At 45.7% G+C, this 26,493-nt stretch overlaps 9 protein-coding genes; 8 read left to right on the top strand and 1 right to left on the bottom strand.

The window, feature by feature from the left end:
* Positions 1-1,565: 1,565 nt before the first annotated feature.
* Positions 1,566-3,748, bottom strand: GSBLH_T00004265001 (uncharacterized protein). XM_013043137.1 has 9 exons: positions 3,702-3,748; positions 3,359-3,669; positions 2,946-3,328; positions 2,810-2,916; positions 2,361-2,781; positions 2,229-2,324; positions 2,030-2,198; positions 1,680-2,000; positions 1,566-1,649 (listed from the first exon to the last, which is right to left on the bottom strand). Exons 2-9 carry the CDS (start codon positions 3,612-3,614, stop codon positions 1,591-1,593), a joined length of 1,812 nt encoding a protein of 603 aa, XP_012898591.1. The 5' UTR covers positions 3,615-3,669; positions 3,702-3,748; the 3' UTR covers positions 1,566-1,590.
* Positions 3,749-4,062: 314 nt separating this feature from the next.
* GSBLH_T00006791001 (uncharacterized protein) lies at positions 4,063-5,361 on the top strand (the record flags this gene model as incomplete). The annotated part of the gene is made up of 9 exons (XM_013043138.1): positions 4,063-4,110; positions 4,140-4,265; positions 4,311-4,447; positions 4,479-4,540; positions 4,576-4,704; positions 4,736-4,816; positions 4,845-5,033; positions 5,062-5,228; positions 5,260-5,361. 9 exons carry the CDS (start codon positions 4,063-4,065, stop codon positions 5,359-5,361), a joined length of 1,041 nt encoding a protein of 346 aa, XP_012898592.1.
* A 5,433-nt stretch (positions 5,362-10,794) lies between these two features.
* Positions 10,795-13,983, top strand: GSBLH_T00004266001 (uncharacterized protein; the record flags this gene model as incomplete). Its single annotated transcript, XM_013043139.1, has 1 exon — positions 10,795-13,983. The coding sequence occupies one exon, from the start codon at positions 10,795-10,797 to the stop codon at positions 13,981-13,983; it is 3,189 nt and encodes a 1,062-aa protein (XP_012898593.1).
* Positions 13,984-14,791: 808 nt separating this feature from the next.
* Positions 14,792-15,535, top strand: GSBLH_T00004267001 (uncharacterized protein; the record flags this gene model as incomplete). The annotated part of the gene is made up of 3 exons (XM_013043140.1): positions 14,792-14,837; positions 14,869-15,139; positions 15,169-15,535. The coding sequence occupies 3 exons, from the start codon at positions 14,792-14,794 to the stop codon at positions 15,533-15,535; spliced, it is 684 nt and encodes a 227-aa protein (XP_012898594.1).
* A 422-nt stretch (positions 15,536-15,957) lies between these two features.
* On the top strand, positions 15,958-16,737 carry GSBLH_T00004268001 (uncharacterized protein; the record flags this gene model as incomplete). Its single annotated transcript, XM_013043141.1, has 2 exons — positions 15,958-16,148; positions 16,182-16,737. The coding sequence occupies 2 exons, from the start codon at positions 15,958-15,960 to the stop codon at positions 16,735-16,737; spliced, it is 747 nt and encodes a 248-aa protein (XP_012898595.1).
* A 304-nt stretch (positions 16,738-17,041) lies between these two features.
* GSBLH_T00004269001 (uncharacterized protein) lies at positions 17,042-18,726 on the top strand (the record flags this gene model as incomplete). XM_013043142.1 has 6 exons in its annotated part: positions 17,042-17,252; positions 17,288-17,448; positions 17,477-17,554; positions 17,587-17,685; positions 17,726-17,781; positions 17,812-18,726. 6 exons carry the CDS (start codon positions 17,042-17,044, stop codon positions 18,167-18,169), a joined length of 963 nt encoding a protein of 320 aa, XP_012898596.1. The 3' UTR covers positions 18,170-18,726.
* A 176-nt stretch (positions 18,727-18,902) lies between these two features.
* Positions 18,903-19,346, top strand: GSBLH_T00004270001 (uncharacterized protein; the record flags this gene model as incomplete). The annotated part of the gene is made up of 3 exons (XM_013043143.1): positions 18,903-18,999; positions 19,035-19,124; positions 19,153-19,346. 3 exons carry the CDS (start codon positions 18,903-18,905, stop codon positions 19,344-19,346), a joined length of 381 nt encoding a protein of 126 aa, XP_012898597.1.
* A 129-nt stretch (positions 19,347-19,475) lies between these two features.
* GSBLH_T00007181001 (uncharacterized protein) lies at positions 19,476-20,214 on the top strand (the record flags this gene model as incomplete). The annotated part of the gene is given in 2 exon segments (XM_013043144.1): positions 19,476-19,484; positions 19,498-20,214. 2 exon segments carry the CDS (start codon positions 19,476-19,478, stop codon positions 20,212-20,214), a joined length of 726 nt encoding a protein of 241 aa, XP_012898598.1.
* Positions 20,215-21,296: 1,082 nt separating this feature from the next.
* On the top strand, positions 21,297-25,791 carry GSBLH_T00007182001 (uncharacterized protein; the record flags this gene model as incomplete). Its single annotated transcript, XM_013043145.1, is given in 11 exon segments — positions 21,297-21,579; positions 21,610-22,104; positions 22,138-22,598; positions 22,629-22,972; positions 23,003-23,273; positions 23,313-23,912; positions 23,946-24,096; positions 24,136-24,268; positions 24,301-24,769; positions 24,804-25,777; positions 25,785-25,791. Coding segments are annotated over 11 exon segments (4,188 nt in total).
* Positions 25,792-26,493: the final 702 nt, after the last annotated feature.

A 26,493-nucleotide genomic window follows, 5' to 3' on the forward strand; every position in this document is an offset into this window, starting at 1 on the left:
ATCGAGTTTCTTGTAACACTCTTCACACCAGATGTGTTGTAATGTGGCGTGCAGATAGTATTTCTGATCCAGTTTAATCTTGCTATGGCAGGGACCAATGCAATGAAAGCATTGCGAGCGAAGACTGAAATGGCCACCTTCGCAGAGAGCACAAATCTGGCTTTGTTTCTGCGTGTATTCATCCTTTGCCCATTTATCGTTCCTCTCATGCTTTTCTAATTGGGAAAGAAACGAGCTCTGGATATTCAGAACATACTCCTGAATCGAAGGGTCCTACGATTCAACCCCAAACCCTTCCACGACCTTATTGAACGTCAAGCAATTCGTGAACATCAGCATCACATCCTCTTTGAACGCGTCCAGACTGTGGTAGAACTTCCGCTTAACGCGATATTCAATGGTCTTCAGGCACATCGGATGCTCGATCACTTGGTAATAATCCTCACATCCCGGCCGTTTCACATCCACAGGAAGCTCAAACAGATGGCTTACACTACTTTCACACGTGATAACATCATCTACTCTGCTTTCTGCAGGTCCGCAAAAAGCGTTGGGATCGCGCGCTGCATATCCAAACTCCACCAAGGCGACTGGGCTTCGCGAATCAAGCGAACGCGTCGGTTCATCTTCCTGAGAGCAAACAAATCGAGTTTACTTCGCTGTTTGACATTAACTCAAAGTAGGAAGGAGTGAGATGGCGTCGATTCCTGTTGAGTGCCTTCTGCTGCTCGTGATAATGTTTCGCAGCGTTGCAGAGAACGCAAGAAGGCGAGTGGCACTGCTGAATATGTGCAACAGCCTTGCGAAGGATGGCGCAGTCGGCGTTCTGAGAGTGAGAGGAGAGAACGCAAAAAAGCAAACGCTGCAAAGCGAGGGATTACAGCCACGAGCGTGTTCCAATAGATCGTGAAACCATCTGCAATCAATGTCAGTCTGATCGTGATAGAGACTTCGAAAGGCAACAAGACAGGACGATTTGCATGATTTCAAATGAATGAGTTCGTGGTAAATACGGAAATAGAGGATTTCACAACTGCGAAAGGCTGTGAAGGGAGAGAAGGAAGACTGATTCTCCGCGACACGAAGAGACTGCGGAAGGAGATGCATTCGCTTGTTCTGAGAACGTTCAGCTTCTCCGTTTTCCGGCAATTCACGTTTCTATTGATGAACAGAAGCACTCTCAACCACCAATTCATGACTGGGGCGCAATGATACAGAAGGGTACAGGCAATCATTTAAAATCTTTGAAATCGAATCCACCAAAAATCTGTGTGCTTCCTCCGTCCCTCTTTCTCGACACTGCAATGTGAGAAAATAGAATACAGGAATACAACATCCAAATAACTGGGGTATAAGCCAACGAAGAGATTTTGAATTTTGCCACTCTCGTTTCTAAATTTATCGTCATACACGTTTCGAACGATTTCAATCCTAAGTCAAATACGCAAAATCGATTCAAACACTTGGTTCCAAAATTGAGGATCAATGTTGTCTACACTGCTTCTCACACTCCCTGGAAGCATGGGCTGTCAACAAAGTCACGCTTGTATAGTAACAAAAACAAAAAAACGAATAGTGTTTAAAACTGATCTAGTCCAGCCGATCGATAATTGCCCCATTCTCCAACACCATATACGGTTTAAAGTCGTCTGCATCGTACACCGCCCATTAGTACCTACCATCAAAAACACGAAATGGCGCAATCTTCAACTCCGCCTTTCTTTCGAATTCCCTCATCCTCTTCTCATACACTTCCCCCTTCTCCTCGGGATTCTCCTCAATCCAATCGAGGATGTCTCCAATCTCGCCTCGCAGCGCGTCCCTCATCTCCTTGGGCATGCTCTTCTTTATCTCCGACTTCCGCAGCATTTTATTCACTTTATACAAATACGTTTCCAGCTCTGATTTCTTCTTCAACGAGCCCTGCTTCTCCTCGTCCTGCACTTGGAACATCTCCGCGTCCTCGATCATCTTCGCGATTTCCTCCGGCTTCAAGTGATCTACGCGCGAGGCCGCATCGCTGCCCCACTTTTATCGTTGATAACCGTGATCGCCGCCTCCGTTCCCGTCGAATTCTCCACCGCCGTCACCTGCAGAATTCCATTCGAATCGATATCGAACGTCACTTCGATATGCGGCACGCCCTTCAGCACATGCGGCAGTCCCGTCAGAATAAACGACGCCAGTTTGTTGTTGTCCTACGCTCCACGCCACTCGGCAAATCCCACTTTCGTGAACGGCCGCTCGCCTTCGAACACCTGCACCTCCACTTCCTCCTGGAAGTCCTCGTTCGTCGTGAACATTTTCATGCGTCGCGTCGGAATCTACCCATCAACTCTTCCTGTTCCGCTTCTTCCCACCGTGCTGTTCCGCGGAATGATCTTCGTCATCACGCCTCCCGCGGTTTCCACGCCCAGCGACAGCGGAACCACGTCGAGCAGAATCAGATCCGTCGAGATCTCCTTCGACGAGCCAATCAGAATCGATCCCTGCACCGCGGCGCCGTACGCAACCGCTTCGTCCTGATCGACCGAGTTGTACAGCTGCTTTCCGTTGAAGAAATCGCTCAGCAGCTCCTGGACCTTGGGGATCCGCGTCGATCCGCCCACCAGCACGACGTCGTGGATGTCGCGAACGTTCAGATTGGCGTCGGCGAGGACTTTCCGCACGGGGTTCAGCGTGTTTTTAAACAGAGTTAAGTTCAGCTCTTCGAATTTGGCGCGCGTAATGGGCTGCACGAGATCTTGGCCGTCGTACATGCTCTCCACTTCGATAGTCGTTCTAGCTCACAGACAGAGCAGGTCTCTACGATACTTCGCTGCTCAGGATTCGCTTCGCTCGCTCGCAGGCCGAACGCAAACGGCGGATGGACGACTGCGCTTTGGAGGGGTCGCGATGGTATTTCCGCCGGAATTCCTACGCAACCAGAGCTGCGCTAAAAATACCTTGATGCAGAAGTCCACGAGGTTGTTGTCGAAGTCTTCGCCTCCCAGATGGGTGTCTCCGTTCGTGGCCAGCACTTCGAAATAGCCTTTTTCGATCGCCAGAAGAGACACATCGAACGTCCCGCCGCCCAAATCGAAGATCAGCACGTAGCGTCTTCCAGACTGACTCAGCTTGTCCAGTCCGTAAGCCAGGGCTGCTGCTGTCGGCTCGTTGATGATACGCAGAACGTTCAGGCCTGCGATGAGGCCAGCATCTTTCGTTGATTGACGCTGGCTGTCGTTGAAATAAGCAGGAACGGTGATGATTGCGTTTGTAACCTTCTCGCCTAGATAATTCTCCGCTGTCTGCTTCATTTTGCTTAGAACCATGGAGGAGATTTGTTCTATATCTCAATCTTCCTGCACTTACTTACCGCATGTAAAGTTTTTGGTTTCGCCCATATACTGGACTTGAATGATGGGATTGTCGTGCTCATCGGCAACCAATTTAAACGGCCAGTGCTTGAGGTCGTTCTGAACAATTTGGTCATGGAACTTGCGTCCGATGAGTCGTTTTGCGTCAAACACGGTGTTTTGAGGGTTCGTCGTGATTTGAGCTTTCGCTGCCTCTCCAATCAGTCGGTGAGTTTCTGTGAAGGCAACGACGGAAGGAGTTGTCCGATTTCCCATATCGTTAGGAATAATCTCCACTCTGTCATCTTTCCATACTCCGACGCAGGAATATCTAAAGATGATTTATCAAAACACGAAAAGCACGTTGTTCCAAGATCAATTCCAATACAATATCCCTCTATCTGTAAAATTCAAAAACTAATCAGATACCCGATTTTGTAATAGCTGACATTTCCAGGCAACCCTTTTTGGAGAGAAAAACCAATTTTGGAAATTCCAAAAAGCGAGCCAATTTTCTTCCTTCCCTCTTTCCATTCTACATATCTGCTTATGTTGACACGTTCGATTAAACCGTTTGCTTCTAGACTGTGTGGAGTCCGTAACTTTTATGGTAAAATCATACCGGATCACAAGCTCAAGTATGAACATATTATGTGCATGAGACAAAAGATTTGTGCAGATTTTCCACCGGCACGGAGATCGAACACCGTTAAATAATTATTTCATGGGGTCTGATTTGGAGAAAGAGGAGGTTGAGACTTGGAAGGCATTGGTAGGAATCAGTCGGTCCATTTACTCTAGATTCCAAACCGAGAGGATGTCGAGACTGTGTATAACATGTACAAGTTTGAGCAATACAAACCCGATCCCACTGCAGACCCTATTTTTGGACAGCTTACACATAATGGAATTTTCCAGATGCGCCATGTTGGAGAACAATTAGTGAGAGTACAGGATGGGGTTGACTTGTAGAGGAAAATATATATGGACGAGGAGCAGTTCATCACTCCTGAGAACTACAACAACGTGGACATATTAGTCCGCTCCACTTGTCGAGATCGAACTCTTCACAGTGTTCAATCTCTTCTTTCCGGTTTCTTCCCAATTACGTATATTCTTCTATTCTCCCGCAAGAAATAGAGAGTTCAAGGACACATACCCGATTATCCAAATCGAGCCGGACGGAATTTGCTGCTTAAACCGTACTCATTCCCTTTCCTTGTGTTAATTATTGTAGGAGAAGATCCAGAGTCCCAGAACAACTACAATCGACGATTGGGGATGTACGATTGGCAGGAGCACGAGGAGAGAATGATGCGAAAGTACGGAGATATCGTCACGACTCACATTCCCTTCTTCCGAAACCGTTAGCTTTGTGAATCGCGGGTTCATCGTAGAGAAACACATTCGCTGGCCCGATGTGATGGACTTTGTGATCACTCGCTACAACCATTTGATGGATATTCCGGAGGAAGTGTGTAGGTGCGAGAGAGAGCTGCGATCTAGATACGATTTTCCCGGAAGTGTACAAGCATAACATGAACAAATTCCGGATCTTGTACAATACGCCGAAATGTTTGCATAGCTTCTGCGATGCTCTGCTTGAGATGATTAAGAAGGAAGTGGACGATGTGATGAGTGGAGCGGTGCAACGGAAAATGTCGATCTATAGCGGCCATGATACGACACTAATGCGTATGGAATGCGATGGAATGAGAAGTAGCCCTGCTGAATGTCTTAGCGCCTTTCCTTCCTGTGGAAGTGCCCAAGTACGGCTCTCAGATTTGTTTGGAGTACTGGGAGAACGAGTTTGATCAGAGTATTGATGTGGCTATGCGGTTCAATGGGTACTACCAACCGATCTTTATCGAGCACTATGTGGAATCGCTTGTAGCTTGAATGAAGAGTGAATTGTGTGTAGATCGTGCCTTATCCGGAGTTCTGCAAGACATTAACGATTCCGAAGTATTTACTGGAGGTGATGCGCGACAAGAACAAGCTGGCAGTTTTAGAAGATGAGTAAAGTGTGATTTTGGGTTGTTTGAGAGAAAAAAAGGTTAGCGAGCGTAGTAGTTTGTAGAGAAAGGAGGTCTATTCGCTGGTACTCAGGGATGAGCGACTCGAAAATAGATGATGGAGATTGTAATAGAGATGAAGTGCTGTTTCGTGTTTATCAATTCTGTATTAGTTATGTGAATTGCTATTTTCAGGAAGATCACAAGAATGAAATGCGATATATTGGAATAACTAATTAGTGAAAAATAGATAGTTTCTAAAAATAAGGTTTATTGACCATTATAATGAACCGTTATCAAATAGCTTTATTTGTGATACAATTTGGCTAATCAGAATAATATATATGTCAAATCGATATTAAGAATATGATTGTACTCTTTCCTGAGATAGATAGACTGGCAATTTGTTGGACATATAGCTGACCAATAAAGAAAGTAGGATGTATCTCTTATGATGATAAACGATATATTTTCCTACACCAAGATATCAGTAGCAATAATGCATGTGTCTTAAAATTGGAGTACACGAGTATCTATATCTAATTCATTGATTCTATTTCACTAATTCGAAATATTCATTGCCGATTTCGATTGATTCCAAATTGTACAACAATGAAACATCCCAATCAATCAATACACAATTGTCAATCAGTTTCAAATGTTTGATTCCGATATTCAGTGGTTTGCTTCCATCGCCTTCATATTTTTCATCAATATCACATTCAATTCCATTATACCATTCACATTCATTCACCAACTTCCCATATCGATCATACACTTTTCCAATTCCAAATCGCTTATCATCACACCAATATCCTTCATATTCAATCAAACCATTATTATGATAACTTGTTCCATATCCAAATCGTTTCCAATTGATCATTATGCCCTTGTACACCAATATTCCATCATCATCATACATTTCACCATATCCAAATGGAATTCCAAACTTGTTATCTGTCAATATCAACCCTTCAAATCGACTTCCATGATCCAAATCCACTATTCCTTCTACTATTTCTATGGATTGTTTTTCATTATACGAAATAGCACCAATTTGATGATTTCCAAACACTTTCAACACTTTCTGCTCATTGAGGACAAATCCTTGATTCATGAAAACTCCATTATCGAACTGCAATACTACACATTCTCTAGTACTCAAAATGAGTGAAATCCAGCCATTTGGTTTCATTTGTTTACCCAAGTATCCCTGAACATTTTGAATAATAAAACTATCAATATGATAGTCACTGATAGCAGAATTGACAAAATCAGCAATCCCTTACTTCAAAACTGTATTACTAAAAACAGCAAAGAAGATAGAACACAATTCTATTACAAAAATACGTATATCTAATAATTCTATAACCTTGTGGAGGCCTATTTCCTGAAAAGCAAGGAATCAAGCTAAGGTGTTCAAAGATACCAAAAATATGGCTATTTCAATAATAAATAAATAGGAGAGTCAAGAAAAACTACATAATTGGAACATAAAAGAGGTATTGGTGATCTCGTATAATATGCACCAAATACAATCATGTAACAGTAACAATATTTAGAAATATACACATATGAAAGCAATTTTTCATTGTATGCCAATATAACTAGAATAGCCTAATCAAATGCGAAAACATGTATGGTAAGGTCGCTATAATATTCTAGCGCTCGAATTTAAATCATTATGCAGTAGCGGAGACAAACAGTAGTTTACTCTTGTTGCTGCTATTACATGGTGAAACGAAACCTTTCCTATAAGTAAATAGATAGAAACATAATTATATAAAAACTGGATTAACACCAAAATAACATACTATCCAAAACAAACTGACATACATAATATTATAATTGTATTCATGAATAATATTGTTACAGAAAGAGATGCTGATATTCAGAGCAATACTAATATACCTAGAGCAGATTATAATCCTGTAGCAAATAGAGGTCACTTTTGGGAAGGCAACCTCTCTGAGAAGTTTACCATTAAGGAATCTACGGAAAAAGATGGTCATTTCGATGTAGTGTTGGAAGAACCCTTTCAGGGTATTCGTGTCAGTACAACGTTGCAGAACAACAAAATGCACGGAGAAACAACATTTACTTCGGAGGATGGAGTTGAACTCGGTAAATTGACTTTTGTGGAAGGAATTGCTACGGGACCTTGTATATTAAATGATGAGTCAGGCAAACTGTATTTCAAAGGAAGAATGGAGGAGGGATATCGCCAAGGTCGAGGAACGGAATATGATGAGTCTGGCAATGTGACATTCGATGGTTTTTATGCCAAGGGAACCAAGCTTGAAAACATCGTTCCATTAGAAGAAGTGAATGGATACTGGAAAGAATACAACACTGAACACAAATTGGTCAGTATTAGTCAACGAGATGATTTCGGAAGAAAAGAAGGAATTTGCTATTTCTATGATTCGAAAGGTGAGATCCATCGAATCAGTGAATGGAAGGAAGACAAAGAAATATCACTGTTTGGTAGGTGTGAAATATTCGATGAACCTCACAGAGTGTGGTACAAGGGACATTTTGCCAATGGATATCGTAACTGGAAGGGAGTAGAATATGATGAGTCTGGCAATGTGACATACGATGGCTTTTATGACAAAGGCAAGAGACTTTACAACCTTGTTAAATTGGATGAAGTGAATGGATACTGGAAAGAATACAACGCCGAGCATAAATTGGTCAGTATTAGTCAACGAGATGATTATGGACAAAAAGAAGGAATATGCTATTTTTATGATGATGAAGAACAAATCGAGCGAATTAGCAAGTGGAAGGAAGGAAAAGTAATATCCACTTCGGGTTATTGTGAAATATTCGACGAGCCGCGCAAAGTGTGGTACAAGGGACATTTTGCCAATGGATATCGCCAAGGTCGAGGAACGGAGTATGATGAGTCTGGCAATGTGACATTCGATGGTTTTTATGACAGGCAATTCAGGATTGAAAACATCGTTCCATTAGAAGAAGTGAATGGATACTGGAAAGAATACAACACTGAACATAAATTGGTCAGTATTAGTCAACGAGATGATTTCGGAAGAAAAGAAGGAATTTGCTATTTCTATGATGGTGAAGAGAAGATGGACCGAATCAGTGAATGGAAGGAAGATAAGGAAGTATCCACTTCGGGTTATTGTGAGATATTCGACGAGCCGCGCAAAGTGTGGTATAAGGGTTATTTTGCCAACGGAAAACAGGTATATTTTACACCAGCAAAAGAAAGAAAAGGATACTGGAAAGAATATAACGAAGACAACAAACTAGTTTGTATTTGTCGCAAAGATAAAGAAGGCAAGTACGATGGAATTTGCTATTTCTATAACAACGAAAAGATCAGTCAAGTCAGCTATTGGGTGCATGGAAAGGAGGTGAGAGTCATAAAGCAGTTCAATGGCTTAACAATGACTGAATACAACGATAAGGGACAAAAGTGTTATGAGGGAGGATTTAACGAATATGTGAAATGGGTTTATCTTCGACATGGAATTGGCGAGGAATATGATTCAGATGGAAAGACTCTGATTTTTAAAGGCTATTATCACAATGGTAGACGACATGGAAAGGGAACCAGTTACAAGAATAACGAGGTCAATAAAAAGACGACTTGGCTAACTGGTTATTCGACACAGGGACTATTGCTGACATTCTTGGCAATAGTAATTGTGTTAGTTATTTTATTTGTGATAGATGTGATTTTGGGTCTTGTTGTTACAGCAATTGTCGACTTACTGGTTATTATTCGATGGAGTTGTCCTAAGCTGCTGGGTAGTAAACTATGTAACAAGACAGACCTTCAGTTAATGGCAGATTACATGAAAACTAAATCTTCCAAGAATACAGAAAAAGAAAAAGAAAAAGAAACCGAAAAGAAAAAATCGTCTAATTGTTTTTACAATAACATTTATTTAACAATAACTGTTATTCTTTCTCTTATTATTGTATGTGTCTTAATTGGTGCCCATTTCTACTATTCTTTGGTGAATCCTTACGTGAGTGTGTTTCAAGGTACCTACAAAGTGGGGTCGAATAAACTCAACAAGCTATCTGGATTTAAGATTAGTAATAGAGCGTTGCTGAAGTCAATTGAAATTGGAACCGGTTGTTTTGAAGTTGCTTCTGTGTTCCAAATCAAGGGACTGAACTCGCTGAACTCTGTTAAGATCGGTTCGAATTCGTTTACTGAACAAAGAAACAATCTTGGAAATGATGGATCGAAATCATTCCATATTTTGAATTGTAAAAATCTACAATCAATCGAGATCGGTGAATATAGTTTTAGTGATTTCGGAGGTGACTTTGAGATAAAGAACCTTCCTTCTTTGAAATCTCTTGAAATAGGTGTGATGAACACATCATCCTATAATTTCTATTCTGTGAAATCGTTAATTATTGAAGGTATGGAGCAGTATTTCTCAGGTTGGTAATTGAATAGACCTTCCTACGCTCAACACGATATCTTTGGGAGATTCTGCATTCTATGATTTCCAGTTGGCTGCTTTCAATAGTAGGAAATATTATGAGTGTGAGTGCTAATGACTAGATCTTCCTGAATTGAATTCAATCAATCTGGGACAGCGCGCATTCTGTGGTAAACATGATGTGTCTTGTGCATTGATGATGGAAGGTACGCCAAGTAATGAGTGATGTATAAACAATAGATCTTCCGAAGTTATCATCGATCCATTCTGTAGGATATAGTTTCTATTATCCTCGCAATGTTACACTCAACAGTATTGCTAGATAGTAATTGTAATCATAATGTAGACATTCCTAATCTTGAAAGTGTGGAATTGCCAGACTCATTTGGATATTATTTTTACTTAACTGTAAATAGTATGTGTAAAACGATTTTTGTATAACGTGTAGATGTTCATGAATTGTTGTCACACTATGTGCCTAGCAATGTTTATCACATCGATGATTTGTATGAATCAGTGGATGTGATTCCATCGGATGCTGAAAAGATCATAGTGAAAGAGAATTCTTTTGGTAATGCTGAAACCTTATCAATCAATAACTACCCGAATTTGACATCCATCGTATTTGAAGATAATACGTTTAAGAATGTGAATTCTGTGGAGATCAATGGAGATAATATCGAAGAAGTTGTTATTGGGGATAACTGCTTCTCGAAGTCGGAGTCTGGAGTGGAGGGAAGTAGAAGATTGGAGGATACGGGCAGTATTGATTTGACTCTTCCACATACAGAGCGCATTAGAATTGGAAGTAAGTCAGCATTGAATGTGAACACATTGGTGTTCAATGAGCTATTGGACAGTGTGGAATTTGAATTGGGCAGTGAATCGATGAGGAATATCAATTTGATTCGGTATAGTTACGGAATCTCAACTGATACAATTAACGGCATCAAAACGGCAATTGAAACAAATAAGGGGCCAAATGAAATAATGAATATTGTAGTCATGGGTTATATTACTCCAACACCAACTCCTACTCCTACTCCAACAATGACACCTACTCCAACTCCTACTCCTACTCCCACTCCTACACCTACACCTACACCTACTCCTACTCCTACTCCAACTCCTACTCCCACTCCAACTCCTACTTCCACTCCCACTCCCACTCCAACTCCTACTCCCACTCCCACTCCCACTCCCACTCCCACTCCTACTCCTACTCCTTCTCCTACTCCTACTCCTACTCCTACTCCAACTCCTACTCCAACTCCTACTCCAACTCCTACTCCTACTCCTACTCCTACTCCTACTTCCACTCCTACTCCAACTCCCACTCCAACTCCCACTCCTACTCCTACTCCAACTCCTACTCCTACCACTTTGCCTCCTACTGAGGCTCCTACCACTTTGCCTCCTATTGAATGTGGCGAGAGACAGTTCGCGGTTACGGTTACCCGTACTTGTGGAAAGTTTGGATCTGAAGAATCGGTCAGCATTTATGAAGGAACTATTTTATCTGGTAGTCGCGTTTATCAGGAAACTACTTGTACTGCTGGTACCTTCTATTTCTGCATGAGACCTATGCAGCACACGATTGTGTTGATGGATAGCGCTCGTGATGGTTGGGTTGTTAACTCGTCTATTGTATTGAAGAGCGGAGGTATGTCTCTTTCTTACACTTTGGATACTGGAAGTTCTGTTACGTATACATTCAATCTGACTCCTTCTGGGGTTCCTACTGAAATTCCCACTACTGCTGGTCCTACTACTCTTCCTCCTACTGAGGCTCCCACTACTCCTGCTCCTACTACTCTTCCTCCTACTGAACCGATTCCTGAGTGCGGAGAGGACAAGTTGCTGCTCGAGATTATTCGTGTATGTGGTACTTATCCTGAAGAAGAACGAGTCGATATTTATCAAGGAACAGATCGTCCTTTCACGGGTACTCCTGTATACAATGAGTCTGTATGCACGGATGGAACTCATTATCTGTGCATCAATCGTGTTGCTCACACGATTGAATTGCGTGATTCTGGATATGATGGATGGACTGGTAATTCATATATTACTTTGAAGAGTGGTTACATGTCTATGACTTACACTTTGACGGCTGGAGGTTCATATGCTTATCACATCTTTGATATGACTCCTACTGTTACTCCTCCTGAACCTATTCCTACCACTGCTGCTCCTACTACTTTACCTCCTACTACTCTTCCTCCCACGACTTTACCTCCTACTACTCTTCCTCCTACTGAGCCGATTCCTGAGTGCGGAGAGGACAAGCTATTGCTCGAAATTGTTCGTGTGTGTGGTACTTATCCTGAAGAAGAACGAGTCGATATTTATCAGGGAACAGACCGTCCTTTCACGGGTACTCCTCTGTACAGTGAGTCTGTATGCACTGCTGGAACTCATTATGTGTGCATCAACCGTGTTGCTCACACGATTGAGCTGCGTGATTCTGGCTATGATGGATGGAATGGTAACTCGCATGTTACTTTGAAGAGTGGTTATATGTCTATGACTTACACTTTGACTGCTGGAGGTTCATATGCTTATCATACCTTTGATATGACTCCTACTGCTGGTCCTACTGAACCTATTCCCACTACTGCTCCCACTACTGCTGCTCCCACGACTCTTTTCCCTGAATGCAGCGAAGACCAGCTTTTGCTTGAAGTCCGTCGTACTTGTGGACCTTCTGGTGAAGAAGAAGGATTTGAAATTTATGAAGGAAAGGATACAAATGGAAATGCTCTTATTGCTCAGGCTTCTTGCACAACTGAGGTTCGATACTTGTGTGTCAATCCTGTTGAGCACACTTTGGTGATGCGTGATTCTGGCCTTAATGGATGGTCTATGGGCTCTATTTTGATTTTGAAGAGCGGAGATCTTTCTCTGGAATTTGTAATGGAAAGTGGATACCTTCAAACGAACTCGGTCTTCAACTTTGGTATGGCTTACACTGAATTCCCTACGACTATGGCTCCCACTGATGATACTCAAGAACAGTTCCAAATCATGTTGATTCGTTCTTGTGGTAACTCGTCGGATTCTGAAAGCTTTACGATTTATGAGGGAGCTACGCGTGACCATGCTATCTATAGTCAGACTACTTGTGCTTCTGGTGTGGTGAACCTGTACATCACTCGCGGTCTCTACACGCTTGTGATGACGAATTCGAATGGACAGGTTTGGGCTGAGAATTCGATGGTTCGTATTTTCTACGGCAGTTTGCTTGGATCGTACATGAAGGTTGTTGTGGGTGCTGAAGAGTCTGCAGTGTTTGCTCTTCCTGAAGTGATTGAGGCTGGTACTGCTTGGAAATACTCTTCGGAGGCCATGGTGGGCACGAGCTGGACCACGGAGAATGTGAATTGGAGCTTGACCTCGGAGTACCCGGCTATTTCTTCGATCACGCGTTACTTCCGTCAGAGCTACACGTTGTTTGGAGCTGGATTCAGATCTGTGATCATCCAGGTGAAGACGAACGGTGGCTTTGTGTTCTATGTGAACGGAATCGAGGCTTCTCGCTTCAACTTGCCCGCTGGAGAGATTACTGCAACGACGCAGGCTACCGAACTGAAGGAGAGCAATGTGTATCGTATTCTCCGCCTGTCCCTGGACGCTTATTCTGCTGTGAATGGTGTGTACGAATTCGCTGTGGAAATGCACGCTGCTGAGGGTCAGATTGGTCAGGCCGAACACTACGAGTGCTCTGTGGAGTTCACGATCTATGAGCAATCGCTGGTTGGAAGCGGTCAGGCTACTTCGAACCTACCTGGTATGTTTGGATATTGGATTCAGAACCTGTTCGATAACTCGGTTTCTACCAAATATCGCGTCGCTGTGACGAACTCAGATTTCCCTGTGGAAGTGACCTACACGTTCCCCGAGGGCGATGCGAACACGATGAACAAGTATGTGCTCACCAACGGCGGTTCAATATCTGCGGCTTGCAATACGTGGAAGATCTATGGTAGAGTGAATGAAGATAGTGATTGGGTGATGCTGGATAGCCAGGATAGTGTGGAGTGGGAAACAGCCGCTCAATCTCTGAGTTTTACTGTGAATAACCTGAATGCTTACAATGCCTACATGTTCCAGTGCAACGCGTTTGTGAATATTGATAATACCAATTATGGAGGTCAGCTGGATATGGCTGAATGGAAATTAATTCTTGCTTAAACGGAGTAAAAGGCGTGGAATAATATGGAATAATAAATGTTAATCAGTCTAGTTGGATTAATCTATCTTTTGTGATATAGTGGGCTTGTTTTAAGCAATACACCATTTTGACTTCTTTCCAAAAGGTTTGTTTCACCAAGTCGAAGAATAATGTACATATGATTTTGCCATTCACAGCTATGCATGGCTTTTCATTTTTAAACTAATAAAAAGCAAATTTTAAAGAAACAAATCGGTCAATAGAACAGTTGATATATCAGTTTGTTTTGTTCCGTAGAATCGTATCAAATCCAAATTTACCTTACATATTTCTAATTGGCTAGGGTTGTGATTACTATTCATCAATCCATACACTCATCTATTAACTTGTTGAGTAGACTGGATTGTGATTTAATCCCAATTATTAATTCTATGATTGCATAAAACCATTTCATTACACTACTATTCTTCATACATTTTCAAGCATTCAATTACTTTTTTCTTGTTTTCTAACTCATCTCTTGATTAGTTCTCTTGATCTGCATTATTTTTTATAAACCACATTTGAATCAACACGAATCGACTTCATAATTGTCCCATGCCTTTTTACTCCTCTGTCCTTCCTGTAAATCACCCATATTATTATATCGAAAATCCAAATCTCTTCGAGATTTCCATATGACCATTCTAGAATAGATTCTTTGGAAATGTTTCATTCATCAAAACCCCTTTCTCGGTTTTTAGTTCGTAGTATGTCTGTATGAAACAAGGGTACTCTTTACTGTAGTTCATTGACCAAACTCTTGCAAAGAAAGTAGATGAGGATCTCATGGGTGTTTATGGATTTAGCATTGACCAATTAATGGAAATGGCGGGTAACACATTCTGTTTCTATTTATTAGCTAGGTTACAGTTGTGCATGTGCCATCGCGAAGGAATACTCCCTAAATGAATACAAGCAAATCTTCATTGTTTGTGGACCTGGAAATAACGGGTTTCCTCTCAAATTTGCTCTCACCTTTAGAGGCGACGGCTTGGTAGCAGCCAGACATCTTTCTCATTTTGGATACTGTCCCACTGTTTATTATCCGAAGAAAAGCTCTGGCACTCTGTTTTCGAACCTTCTGAAGCAGAATGAAAGTATGGATATTCCTCTCGCTGACCACTGTCCAACTCTGTAATATTTGAGCTGCATATGTGAATTAGGGAGGAATTGAAGGAGAACTATGATTTAGTGGTAGATGCAATCTTTGGCTTTAGTTTCCACGGTTCCCCACGTCCTCCCTTCGATTCCATAATCTCCATTTTAAATGAGTGTGGCAAACCAGTCGTTTCTGTTGATATTCCATCGGGATGGGATGTGAACGACGGAGATATTCATGAATGCGCTGTTCATAATCCTGACATGCTCATTTCTCTAACTGCGCCCAAATTGGGAAGTCAGAAATTCAGCGGTCGATTCCATTATCTCGGAGGTCGGTTTTTGCCTCCAAAGTACGCGCGTGAGCATAATATCCAAATCCCTTCTTATCCTGGCTGTGAACAATGTGTCCGCCTCTCATCTGTTTGTTAAAATACTCTCTGTCACACATTCTGTCCGTAGGATTGCATATTATGCTGCTTGATATGATTGGTTGAACTGTATTTTGGGTTTGGATCTAGTGTTATTTAATATGAGTTCAGTAAACGCTCCCCTTCTTCAGCAGGATGACACCAACAAGACACCTATCATTTCCTGTGCACTTCTTCTTGCGAATGGTGCAATTGGTATTGCTTGTATTTGATAGATGAGCAATAGGTGCCGGTATTCTCACTCTTTCTCTTGCTGTTAGCAAAATCGGATATGGCTTAGGATTGTTTATGTATTGTTTCTTTGGTCGTAGGGTGTGTTATTTATTGCTAATCTTTATAGTATTTGCCGGATTTACGAATGGAATGCTCTTCCTCGTGCAGCATTACACTCAACAAAAAACCTATTCAGGAGTGGTTCGCAAGATGTTTGGTCGCGGAGCGGAGCGCTTTGTCGACATTGTGCAAGTATTATTTTCACCGCATCTTTCACGCCTAGCTTCTCTACAGTTTTGGAGCTTGTGTGGGATACGCCATTATCATCGCCGACGAGCTTCACCTTGTTTTAAGCCACTTTTTCCAGAACAGTCTCTCGTCCACCTTCTCCTTTTTGATCAGTACGATACTCCCTTTTCCCTTCACCCCTCCAGGCCGCGAATTCATTCTCATCTTCGTCACGGTCTGCATCATCCTCCCGATCTCTCTCCAGAAGAAGATCACTGCTCTCCGCTACACGTCCTTCCTCGCGATCGGCGGCATCATCTACCTCACCTTCGTCATGGTCGGCCAGGCCATCACCATCCATCCCTGCGCCCTCGCCGAAAAAGCCCACTACATCTGCCAAGACGCCACCTGCGTCATCGAAGCCAACATCAAAGAAGCCACCTGCTCCAGCCTCAGCGCCTGCGTGAAAAGCTGCCAAGCGGGCGTGTCGGACCCGATCAAATCGAACCTCCAAGGGTTCATTATCTCGCGAAACATCTTCCTCGCCCTGCCCGTGTTCTGCTACGGCCACTGCTCGCAAGTGCAGTTCATCCCCATTCTCAGCGACATGCAGCAGCCCACCAAAAAGCGAGTGACGCTCGTCATCTTCATCGCGTATATCGTCATTTTCGCGGTGTACAGCATCAACTCGCTCGCTGGCTATATGTCGTTCTGCGGATATGCGGTAAGGTTTGTGTCCCGCTGTGCGAGCTAGGTGGATAACATTCTGGATAGCTATCCCTCGAATGATATTCCCATCATGATTAGTCGATTCATCATCGCGATCGCGCTCTGCTTCACATTCCCTCTTTATGTTTGTTGCATTCAATCCGTGTGTTGGTAGGGATACAATGTCCGCGAGGTGGTGATGAAGATCTGTGGATTCAACAGCGAGAAAGGTAGCGTTTTGTGATGCACGCGTCGATGTTTAGTCGAATATTGGAAGATGGCTTTGGTTACGGTCGCCTACGTGCTTTTCTCTTCATTCACCGCTCTCTTCTTGGATTCTCTTTATACCGTCGTGGCGATGACGGGAGCTCTCGGAGGTAGTTTGATTGAGGCGATTATTCCGGCTGCACTGTACATCAAGTATGTGAAGGAAATCCGAGATGTGGATGCCCCTTGGAAGACGATTGGAGGATGGCTGGTGATTATTTTGGGAGCTGTGATTGCTGTTTTGGGTACTTATGAGAGTCTAACACAATACTTTTGTTTTTTTGAATACATTTGCTCCCTATGTAAGATGATCATTTGGTGAATATGTAGCACATAGCAAACAAAAGGATACTAACGAAATGTAGGAGCCGGGTTTTCTCTTATCTTCGGATCTTTCTAGGTTCGGTTCTTGTCGCTGCATCATTCATCTATTTTGTTTATCGCGAGTGTTCTCTTGGATTCCGTCTCTCGCCGAATTATGAAATTGTAAAGAGTGCCGTACGATTTCATTCAACGATTTATGCAGTATATCTTGCCAACGGATCGAAAAGTGATTAAGGCTCTCAACCGAGACGTTGTGATGCTTCACACAGAAAGACTCACAGTACTGGTTGTTGGATCCGTTTTCCAATCTAGTCCCATCCATCATACGCGATTGTGGATACTAATTTTGGTCTTCGTTTTGGAACGCGTCTCCGACTCCATCGGATCGTTGAATACTGTCAATGGAGAGAGGTACCGCATTCTTTTTTATATAGGAAGTGCTTATCTGTAGTACATTCCTGCAAATCATTCCGAACCGCAGTATTTCAAGGAGTGGTCCTCTGAACGGTATGTTTCCTCCCATCCAATCTCATCTAGAATCGATTCTTCCAAATTCGCCGTCCCCGAAGGCCATGAAAATGATGATCGCAATCCCATCCCCGAGGAAACCCTGCATCCCAAATATTTGCAATCCCACGCGTTCTCCATCCATTTCGAGTTCCTTCGCGACGTCCCGATCCCCTTCGAGCGCTTCATCATGAAGCCCGAAGACCTCAAGGATTTGCCGCCTCAGACGAAGCAGCAGGGCTTCTACTTCTACTCCCCGCACTGGATCTACAGCAAGCGCAGCCTCGCGGCCCCGGGCGAGCCGTTCAAGCGCGATTCGCTGACCTGGATCCCCGACGACGCGGAATTCGATTTCGAATCGGCCTGTTTTCGCTTGATTGGACGCTGACGCGCAGGCGAGCCGGGCGATCTCCGCGTGGCCTTCGAGTTCCAGCGCGTGCCGCTGCAGATGACGCTGGTGGGCGTGCAGAACGACGCGATGCTGCTGCCGGTGCGGCGCGCGGGCGCGTGGCTGCCGCTGGCGGCGGAGGGAAACCAGACCGCGGAGAGCATGCTGGACGGGTTCGCGGGCGAGGAGGGAAAGGAGCTGCGGTACGTGCGGGCGGCGGCGTGCGGAGGATGTTTTGTGGGGCTGTGGCTGCTGGGGGCAGCGATGGGCCCGTTCCGAGTGGAAACAGGGAAGCGAGGTGAGGCGTAGTATCTGCCGGGAGCGGTGCGGTGCTTCGTGGTGGCGTTGCTGGGGTTCTATATGGCGTGCTTGGGGATCTGGGGGTGGATGTATGGATGGGATAACAAGTTCGTGTATTCGACGGGGATGTGGTTTGCATCGCATCTGCTTCTGGCGGTGCTGATGAATGTGATGTTCTATATGATCCGGCTGTATCGGTTTGCGTTGAAGAGCAAGGAGGAGGAGGAGAAGAAGAAGAAAAAGGAGGAATAAATTATCGATTGTTTTTTGGATACGTTCGTTTTCTTCAAAAATGGGTCGATTGTGTGTGCTTGTGCTATGTGCACTACTTCTTTCTGTGAGTTTAGCGATTGATTCCTTCTACGGCGTCCCGGAGACTGAAAGGAGGCGCTATGAGCAGTCTGTGCGATCTAGACTCGATCCTGATCAATAGATGTTCACCTGCACTGACGGTTCGAAAACCATTCTTCGCTCTCAGGTCAATGACGATTATTGCGACTGTGCGGATGGATCTGACGAGCCTGGAACGTGTATGCACTGTTTGGTGTGTTCTGATGGATCGTAGCTGCCTGTGCGAACGGACACTTTTACTGTGAAAACAAGGGACATTTCCCAGTGGTTCTGACGTCTTCTCGTGTGAACGATGGCATTTGTGGTAAGATTTGGGTGGGTTTTCGAATTAGACTGCTGTGATGGCAGCGATGAGTATTTGGGAATTACTTCGTGTCCTAACACCTGCCAAGAGGAACATGCTAAGTGGGAGTATGGCATTTTCAAGGTTTCTCACATAGAACGGAAAATAATGAACGTTTGGAAACGTTCCGCAAGGGTTCGGCGACTCTCAAAGAATGGATGGAAGAAAGCGCTCGATATTTGAATGTTCTCAATGATCAGAAAGCTTCTTCCGAGAAAGTGGTTGCTGATTTGGAGACTCAAATCGCCCAAGTCAAAAAGGAGTGCGATGATCTTGAAAGGGAAGATTCCGTTCTCCACTCCGTCGTTTTCAATGAATTTGGTCTAATTTATAGAAGCTGATATCTGAGGATGAGTCAATCCTTCGTCTTTACCAAAAGTTTGGCTTGGATCAGTTGGAGGGAAATCAGCTTCGATTTTTGATTTTGCAGATTCTCGAAGTCGCCAGCGGTCCTGGCTTACACACGGTTGATAAGGTGCGGGAATGGGTTCCAAAGTTGAATCCAAACAGTGCGGTGGACACGACAACATCGGCGATAGAGATTAAGAATGTGCTGAGCGAGAAATTGAAGGATGATGCGCTCAGTGAAAAGAAAACGCAGCTGCTGTCTCTGGAGGAACAAAAGAAGCAAGCGGAGAACTCCATTCAGAATCTGGGTTCGGATCTGTACTACGGCCCTCGCAATGAATTTTACAAGATGAAGGGACAGTGTTACAAGAAGACGATTAATAAATATGTGTACGAGGTTTGCCCGTATGGAAATGCAAAGCAGGACTCGACTTCTTTAGGACGGACTTTCCAGATTGTGAACAAAGATAACGAGGAAATCAAAACGCTGGGCTGGGATGTTCATGTGAACGAGCAGAACCAGATGAGCAACGGAGACGTGTATTTCTATTGGAAAGGAGGTTCCCAATGCTGGAACGGGCCTCAGAGAAGTTTGAAACTGAAATTGGTGTGTCATGCCTCGGTGGAGGTGCTTCAGTTAATCGAGCCGTCCATGTGTGTTTACGTTGGAGAACTTGGCACTCCAGCTGTCTGTCCTCTATAATATTCGGATTGTTTGTTGAATAGTGAAGTTGAATGATTTTATTTCAACTCAAATGCCCACTTTTTCCTTTCTAGACGGAGTATTATGTCTGAAAAGATATCGGGTTGCCTATTTGCACTGAAGGCGATTCTGAAAAACTGTTGGGGTTTGAGTGAAGCGTGACGAATAGGCAATGCTTCAAAGGAGGAAAAGAATGTCAATCCATTTCGATTGCAAATGTTCGATGTTCTGAATGAGATGATGACTGAACTTCCCTACGTGGAAGACTATGTTTTTAACAAGTTTTGTAAAGAGTTGTGTTCTGAGTGAGTGGTGAAGCGTAGATTTGAGTCTTTCTTTGTTGAATGTGCTGGAGGAAAGAATAGTTGCCATTGCTAATCTTCTGTAACTCTGTAGGTTGTAACTTGTTTACCCCTCCCGTGCGCAATATTTTTGATAAATGCGTTGACGAGATTTATATCCACCACAAGGCGAACTCTCTCTCCCTCATCCGTATTTCTTCGTCACTTTTAAGAATTGATTCACAGGGACCTGCCTAAAGATGATCAATGCTCGCTACAGTGAGTACGTAAAGATCCAGTGCATGGAGATCATTTCTCTGTTCTTCGACGCCAAGATCAGCGAGAGCGGCATCTTCATCGGCGATTGTTTGACGTACTGCTCCAAATTCAGCCGAGCTCGCTCCGTACCTCGCTGTGTTCCTTCCTCACATCCAGGACGAAGAAAAGTACGGCCTTCTTCTCTTTCTGGGTTCCGTTCTCCGCAACGCTCTCCTCTCTCCCAACCCCTCCTCTCTCATCTCCACCATCCAAGCCATCCACAAGCAGCTCCAGCGCCACGTGGCAACGGAATCCTGCTCCGAAAACCGCTGTCTGACCCCGGAGCTTCTCTACAATCTGGGCGTGCTGAGCATGGACTGCCCGATCCACCCGATCACGATCCCCTTGGTAGTGAACGAGCTGTTTGCGCTGTTCCAAGACGAAGATCTGCGTCTGCGGAGCTTCGCGTGCCGCTACAGCGCGATGCTGTTTTCGGAGTTGGTCGGATCAGCGCGAGCGAGTGATGGATAGATCGCGCGATCGATGCGTCGTGCCACCTACCGGAAAACGACGTACCTCGAAACGACGGAGGCCGCGCAGACGAAGACGGAGGCGCCGTCCGAGCCGGAATATGTGTTCAATCCGAGCGACTACTCGTTCGAGAGCGTGGTGAAGATCTTCGTGGCGAAGATGAACGGCGTGGCGGAGGAGCGGGAGCTGCTCTGCTTCGGCCAGACGATGCTGTACGTGCTGTTCGGCGCGAAGGACCATATTTTGGAGCGCGATGTGACGATCTTAGTGAACGTGCTCTTCGAGTTTTTGCGCTGTTTGGGTCGCCGGTCGCGGTGAGGTGTAGTGCATCCGATCCCTGCGGTGAAAGCCTGCGTGGAGCAGATCATTCTCAACGGAATCTGCCAGTATCTGAGCGAGAGCCACATCACCACCACGTCCTCCATCATCAACAAGTACATCCTGACCTATCAGTCCGGAGCGGATCTTCCGTCCGAAGTCGTGGCTCTGACCGCCGCGCAGCTGCTCGCGAAGATCCTGCCGATCCTCGGCGAGGCGATCAAAGCGCAGCTGGATGAGTTCCTGGGCTCGCTGCTGCCTGCGTTGTCGAAAGACAGCGTGGCGCTGCAGACCACGGTGATTCGCTCGCTGGTGATGATGGGGAACACGGACGCGTCGATTATCGAGGTGATGATCAAGCAGCTGATTCTGCAGCTGACTCATCACATCCAGTTCGCGCGCGAGAAGACCGATGTCAAGGTGCGCGAGGATATCTTGCTGGGCGATGGGATCACGAGCTACTGCAAAGCGATCGGCGAGTTGCTGCTTCTCCTCTTCACCAGTTTCACATTGTTTTTTTACGGGTGATGGATAGAAAGACACGATATTCCGTTCGATCTTCTCAGCATGTTACTGGCCAAAGCCGACGAGCTGCAGCAGCTCTACTCCGAGAACACGGTTCCCGACCGTCTCGTGAACTCGCTCACGGGGAATCCGGAAGCGACGCGCAAGCGGCAAGTCTACAGCTGCTGTGAGGAGGGCGCGTGGTATCTCCGCATGGGACTGAGCGCCATGGACAGCGACTGGCTTCTCCCGGAGTTGGAGCGACTCATCAACCAGGCCTCGGAGTTCCTCATCGCGATCAACACCGTGTTCCACTCGATTCGTTTTTCGCATATCGGCGGCGCGGGCTCGAATCCAGAGGCCGCGGCTGCGACCGAAACGGAGCTCGATTTGTGTCTGCAGGAGCTGATTCCGTGCTTGGAGACGGTCTTGGTGCTGGTGCGCGTGCGACGCGACTTGTTCGATAAGTACACGCCGCTGTACAACTCGCTGGTCGCGTTTGGAGGGCGGCTTGATGCGTAGATCGCGCAGTTCCAATCGCTCTGCTCGCTGCTGGGCGCGCTGACCACGAACTCAAGCCATCTGCTCATTCTGATTCAGCGTCTGGAGCTGCTGGCGCTGCACATCGTGAACTCCTTCCCTGCGCACATTCTGATCGCGGGCTGCGATTTCTACCTCCCTCTGACGCTCCAGCTGGTGTTGGACACGGAGGAAATGAGCACGCTGAGCGAGGAACTGCTGTCGCACGAGGACGACGTTCTGCTGATGCACAATCACCCCGAGTGCGTCGCCTCGCTGCAGACTTTCGAGAAGAACGCGAAGGCGTTGAAGAACCGGAACCCCTACGACTACGAGGACGAATCCTTGTTTGATTAGCCGCAATGGATGATTGTTAGCTACATCATCTTTCATAAAGCGCTCGTCACGCCCAGCTCCAATCCTCCCTATCCCTCGTTGATGCGTCCCTACTCGCCGTTGCTCCACGTCCGTCTGATCAACGTGGCGATCCAGGCCTTCTCCCAGCTCTTCGTCTACACGGGATCGGGAAGTCGAGGCCGCATGATCGAAGTGGTGCTGAGCGGAATGTCTGGCCGCGAGAAAATGACCACCGAGGCGAAGCAGATCTGTGCGCACAACATTTTGTGCATTCTGTGGTGTGTCGTCGATGTGCGTTTCTCTTTGCGTTGCCGTGTTTCTCATGTCTAGACCGCAGTCAAGTTCGATCTTTATTTAGAGCCGCATCCCTGGCTCGCCGCTTCGCGATCGATTCTGTTCTCTGCGATGAGCAGCGTGGACCCGATCAATCGCCGTCTCGCGGCCGAGGCGTTATCGCAGCTTTGCGTTGTGACCGACGTGGAGTTCGTCAACAGCGTGATCAACGAGATCCAGTCCGTGCTTTCGGCTCATTCCGATCCGTTGAAAGTGAGCACGTGCGTGTTCTGCCTCTGCAACATTCAGCGCTCGGTGGACTGTCGAAACGGCGAAGCGATGACCGACAGCGTCATTCACGTGCTCATTGCGGAGTGTGCGAGCTACGAGCAGCCGCTGCGGACGTGGTGCTTGCATTCCGTGGCAATCGCGCTGCAGCTCAACGATGTGATCTGCGATCCGCAGATCGTTCGCTGGCTTTTGATGACGGTGAGCCACAGCATTCTCCAAGATGCTGGCGGCCTGCTGTATGAGAACCGAATCTCGGTGAATCTCTCTCTGCTACACGTGATCTACGCGTTTTTGTGTGGTGTGGATCACACGGTGCTGGAGATGTACAAGTACGACTGCGTAACGCTGCTGAATATTATCGATTTTGTGGGGAGTGGGATGCGTTTGGGTGAGTTGTAGATGTGGAACACGTGCAATGATACGCAAGTGTTGCAGACGTGTCTTCAGATTTATTCGATCATTTTCGAATTGTCTCCTTCGTTCCTGCATATTCCTGCGATTATCGACCGACTTCGCCGCAGTCTGGTGTGCAACGACACCAATCTTCGCTGTATTTTTTATTACTCTTGGTATGCTTGCTAACGACTAGTCTCTGCGATTTTGTCGATGAAACGTGTGGTCGCCACAACGCCTAATTTCTTCTATGGATCCAAAGACGAAGTGGTCGTGGATATTGAAACGCTTCTCGAAGAAGTCTTGACTTGCTATCAGAAATGCATTCTGTACTTTCTATTTCTGTCATCACAACTTTTAGAACGGATATGACGGTGCATGTGAATGCTTGTTCCGAGCTCTATGTCGACATCATCAACAAAAAGCTGTCGACCATTTCGCCTTCCGACATTTCTTCGTTCTGGAGCTTTGTCTGCGACATTTCCAAGGTGGTGATGGGCGATGCGCCTCTGATCGACATTTTCTCGGCCTCCTGGTCTTCGCAGAAGAACGGAGCGGAGCCTGACTCGCCTCACGCTGACGACGATAAAGAAGAAGCGGACCAAGGCGTTGAATCGCTCACTGTGGCTAAAAACGACGACAATGAAAAGGAATGGATGTGGCAAGCGTCTCTGCTCTCGCTGGAAGGTTCCTACACGGTGATTCGCAAGCTGTTCGACATTGTGGACGAATCGAATCCGATTATCTATCGCATGTTGAGCGAGCTGATTCGATTGTGCTGCCACAGTACGACGATTAGTTACGAAGGCAGCCAGTTGGAATGCATTCAGGTGAGGATCGAGAGAGAGAGAGCGTAATGAATAGACTCTGGGATTGTGCATGCTGAACGATGTGATTATTCGATACGCTTCTGTTCCGGACACAGAGAACCCGGATCATTTCTTCATCGAGCAGTACGAAGTGCAGATCATTTCGGCGATTCGTCGCGTGTTGACGCTCAGCACTGTGTACGATCCCGTTGTGCTGTCAGTGAACATCGTCTACACGCTGATTACCAGCGGCGTCATTACCGACAGAGCGTCTTTGGGGAAGTTGATGCAGATGGTGAAGCCGCTCGATGAGAATGTGGACAACAGCAAGACGATTCTCCGCATTGAGCAGATCAAGATTCAAGTCATGGCGAAGCTGTTCTTGCTCTGCTTCCTTCCCGATTCGAAGCTGCAAGGCCCGATTCGGAGTGAGATGACTTCCATTGTGCATCAGAATGCGGATTATTGGCGTGCGAAATGGTGCGTTCGAATCCGCAGAGCGCTGATGGAGCAGAAGGACGCGACCGAGTTCGCGTTGTATCTCCTCGTTGCCATGGCGTTGGTGAATCAAGAGCAAGTGACGAAGAAAAAGGAGCCCAACTACGAGTTGCAGCAATTGGTCTTGATCGTCGGAGGCATTATGAGCGCGCTGAACGAGCTGTTAGCCGACCAGCAGGAGAATCCTTCCCTTCTGACCTGCCTCATCGCGCTTCGCCTCTGCGAGCCGTTCGTGCAGTTCATTCCAGGAGAGCGCGTCCTGGAGGATTTCGTGGAGTACGTGCTTCACGTGCTGGATGTGCTGCTGCAATCGCCGCTCATGCAGAAGTCCTCCAAGCTACGCGATCAGCTGTATGATGAAAGCATTGAGCTGTTCACGGGGATTCTCCCGTTTGTAAAGATGGAGAGAGAGGAAGGAAAGATGATTGCGACGCTGCAGCCGAAGCAGGTGCAGAATCAAGTGACGGTTCGGAAAGAGAGCAAGGTGAAGAAGGAAGCGAGTGTGAAGAAGGAAAAAGAGAGCGAAGATGAGTATGAGTATGTGAGTGAGTATTGCTATGAATCGTACTATTCGTATGAGACGGACGATGAAGAAGAAGAGATGAAGGAAGCAAAGGAGAAGGCGAGCAAATCGCAGAAGGAAGTGGAAAAGGAGGAGGAGAAGAAGCAGAGTGAAGCAAAGCCAGAATTGCAGATGAGTGAAGAAAAGGAAGTGAAGGTGGTTGAATCGGAAGAAAAGGAATCGAAGGAGGAAATCAAAGAAGAGCCGAAGGAGGAAATTAAAGAAATTAAGGAGGAATCGAAGCAAGAACCCAAACAAGAAGAACCGAAACAAGAAGAACCGAAGGAGGAAGTCAAGGAAGAGCCGAAACAAGAAGAACCAAAAGAGGAAGAACCAAAAGAGGAAGAGCCGAAGGAGGAAGTCAAAGAGGAAGTCAAGGAAGAGCTTAAGGAAGAGCCCAAGGAGGAGCCCAAGGAAGAGCTGAAGGAGGAGGTCAAGAAAGATTCGAAGGATAACATTCGCTCCACTGCTTTGGCTCGAAGTGAAGCCAAGTTGGAGGTCGATGAACATCTTTGGGATAGCGATGATGAGCCTGTGAAGCCATCGAGAACTTCGCGAAGAAGCCGCCGTGCGACGAAGCCTGAACCCAAGGAAGAACCCAAACAAGAAGTCAAAGAGGAACCGAAGCCAGAGCCGAAGCCAGAACCGAAGCCAGAACCGAAAGAGGAAGTCAAAGAAGAAGTCA

This window comes from Blastocystis hominis, assembly GCF_000151665.1.
Source record: "Blastocystis hominis, Singapore isolate B (sub-type 7) whole genome shotgun sequence assembly, scaffold_6".
NCBI classification, from domain to species: domain Eukaryota; class Bigyra; order Opalinata; family Blastocystidae; genus Blastocystis; species Blastocystis hominis.

Coding starts and splice junctions, on each gene's coding strand:
- GSBLH_T00004265001 (XM_013043137.1), bottom strand. CDS start 3,614: ATGGGAAATCGGACAACTCCTTCCGTCGTTGCCTTCACAGAAACTCAC. Junction 2,917..2,945: donor TCGTGGACTTCTGCATCAAG/GTATTTTTAGCG, acceptor CTGGTTGCGTAG/GAATTCCGGCGGAAATACCA. Junction 2,782..2,809: donor ATCCTGAGCAGCGAAGTATC/GTAGAGACCTGC, acceptor TCTGTGAGCTAG/AACGACTATCGAAGTGGAGA.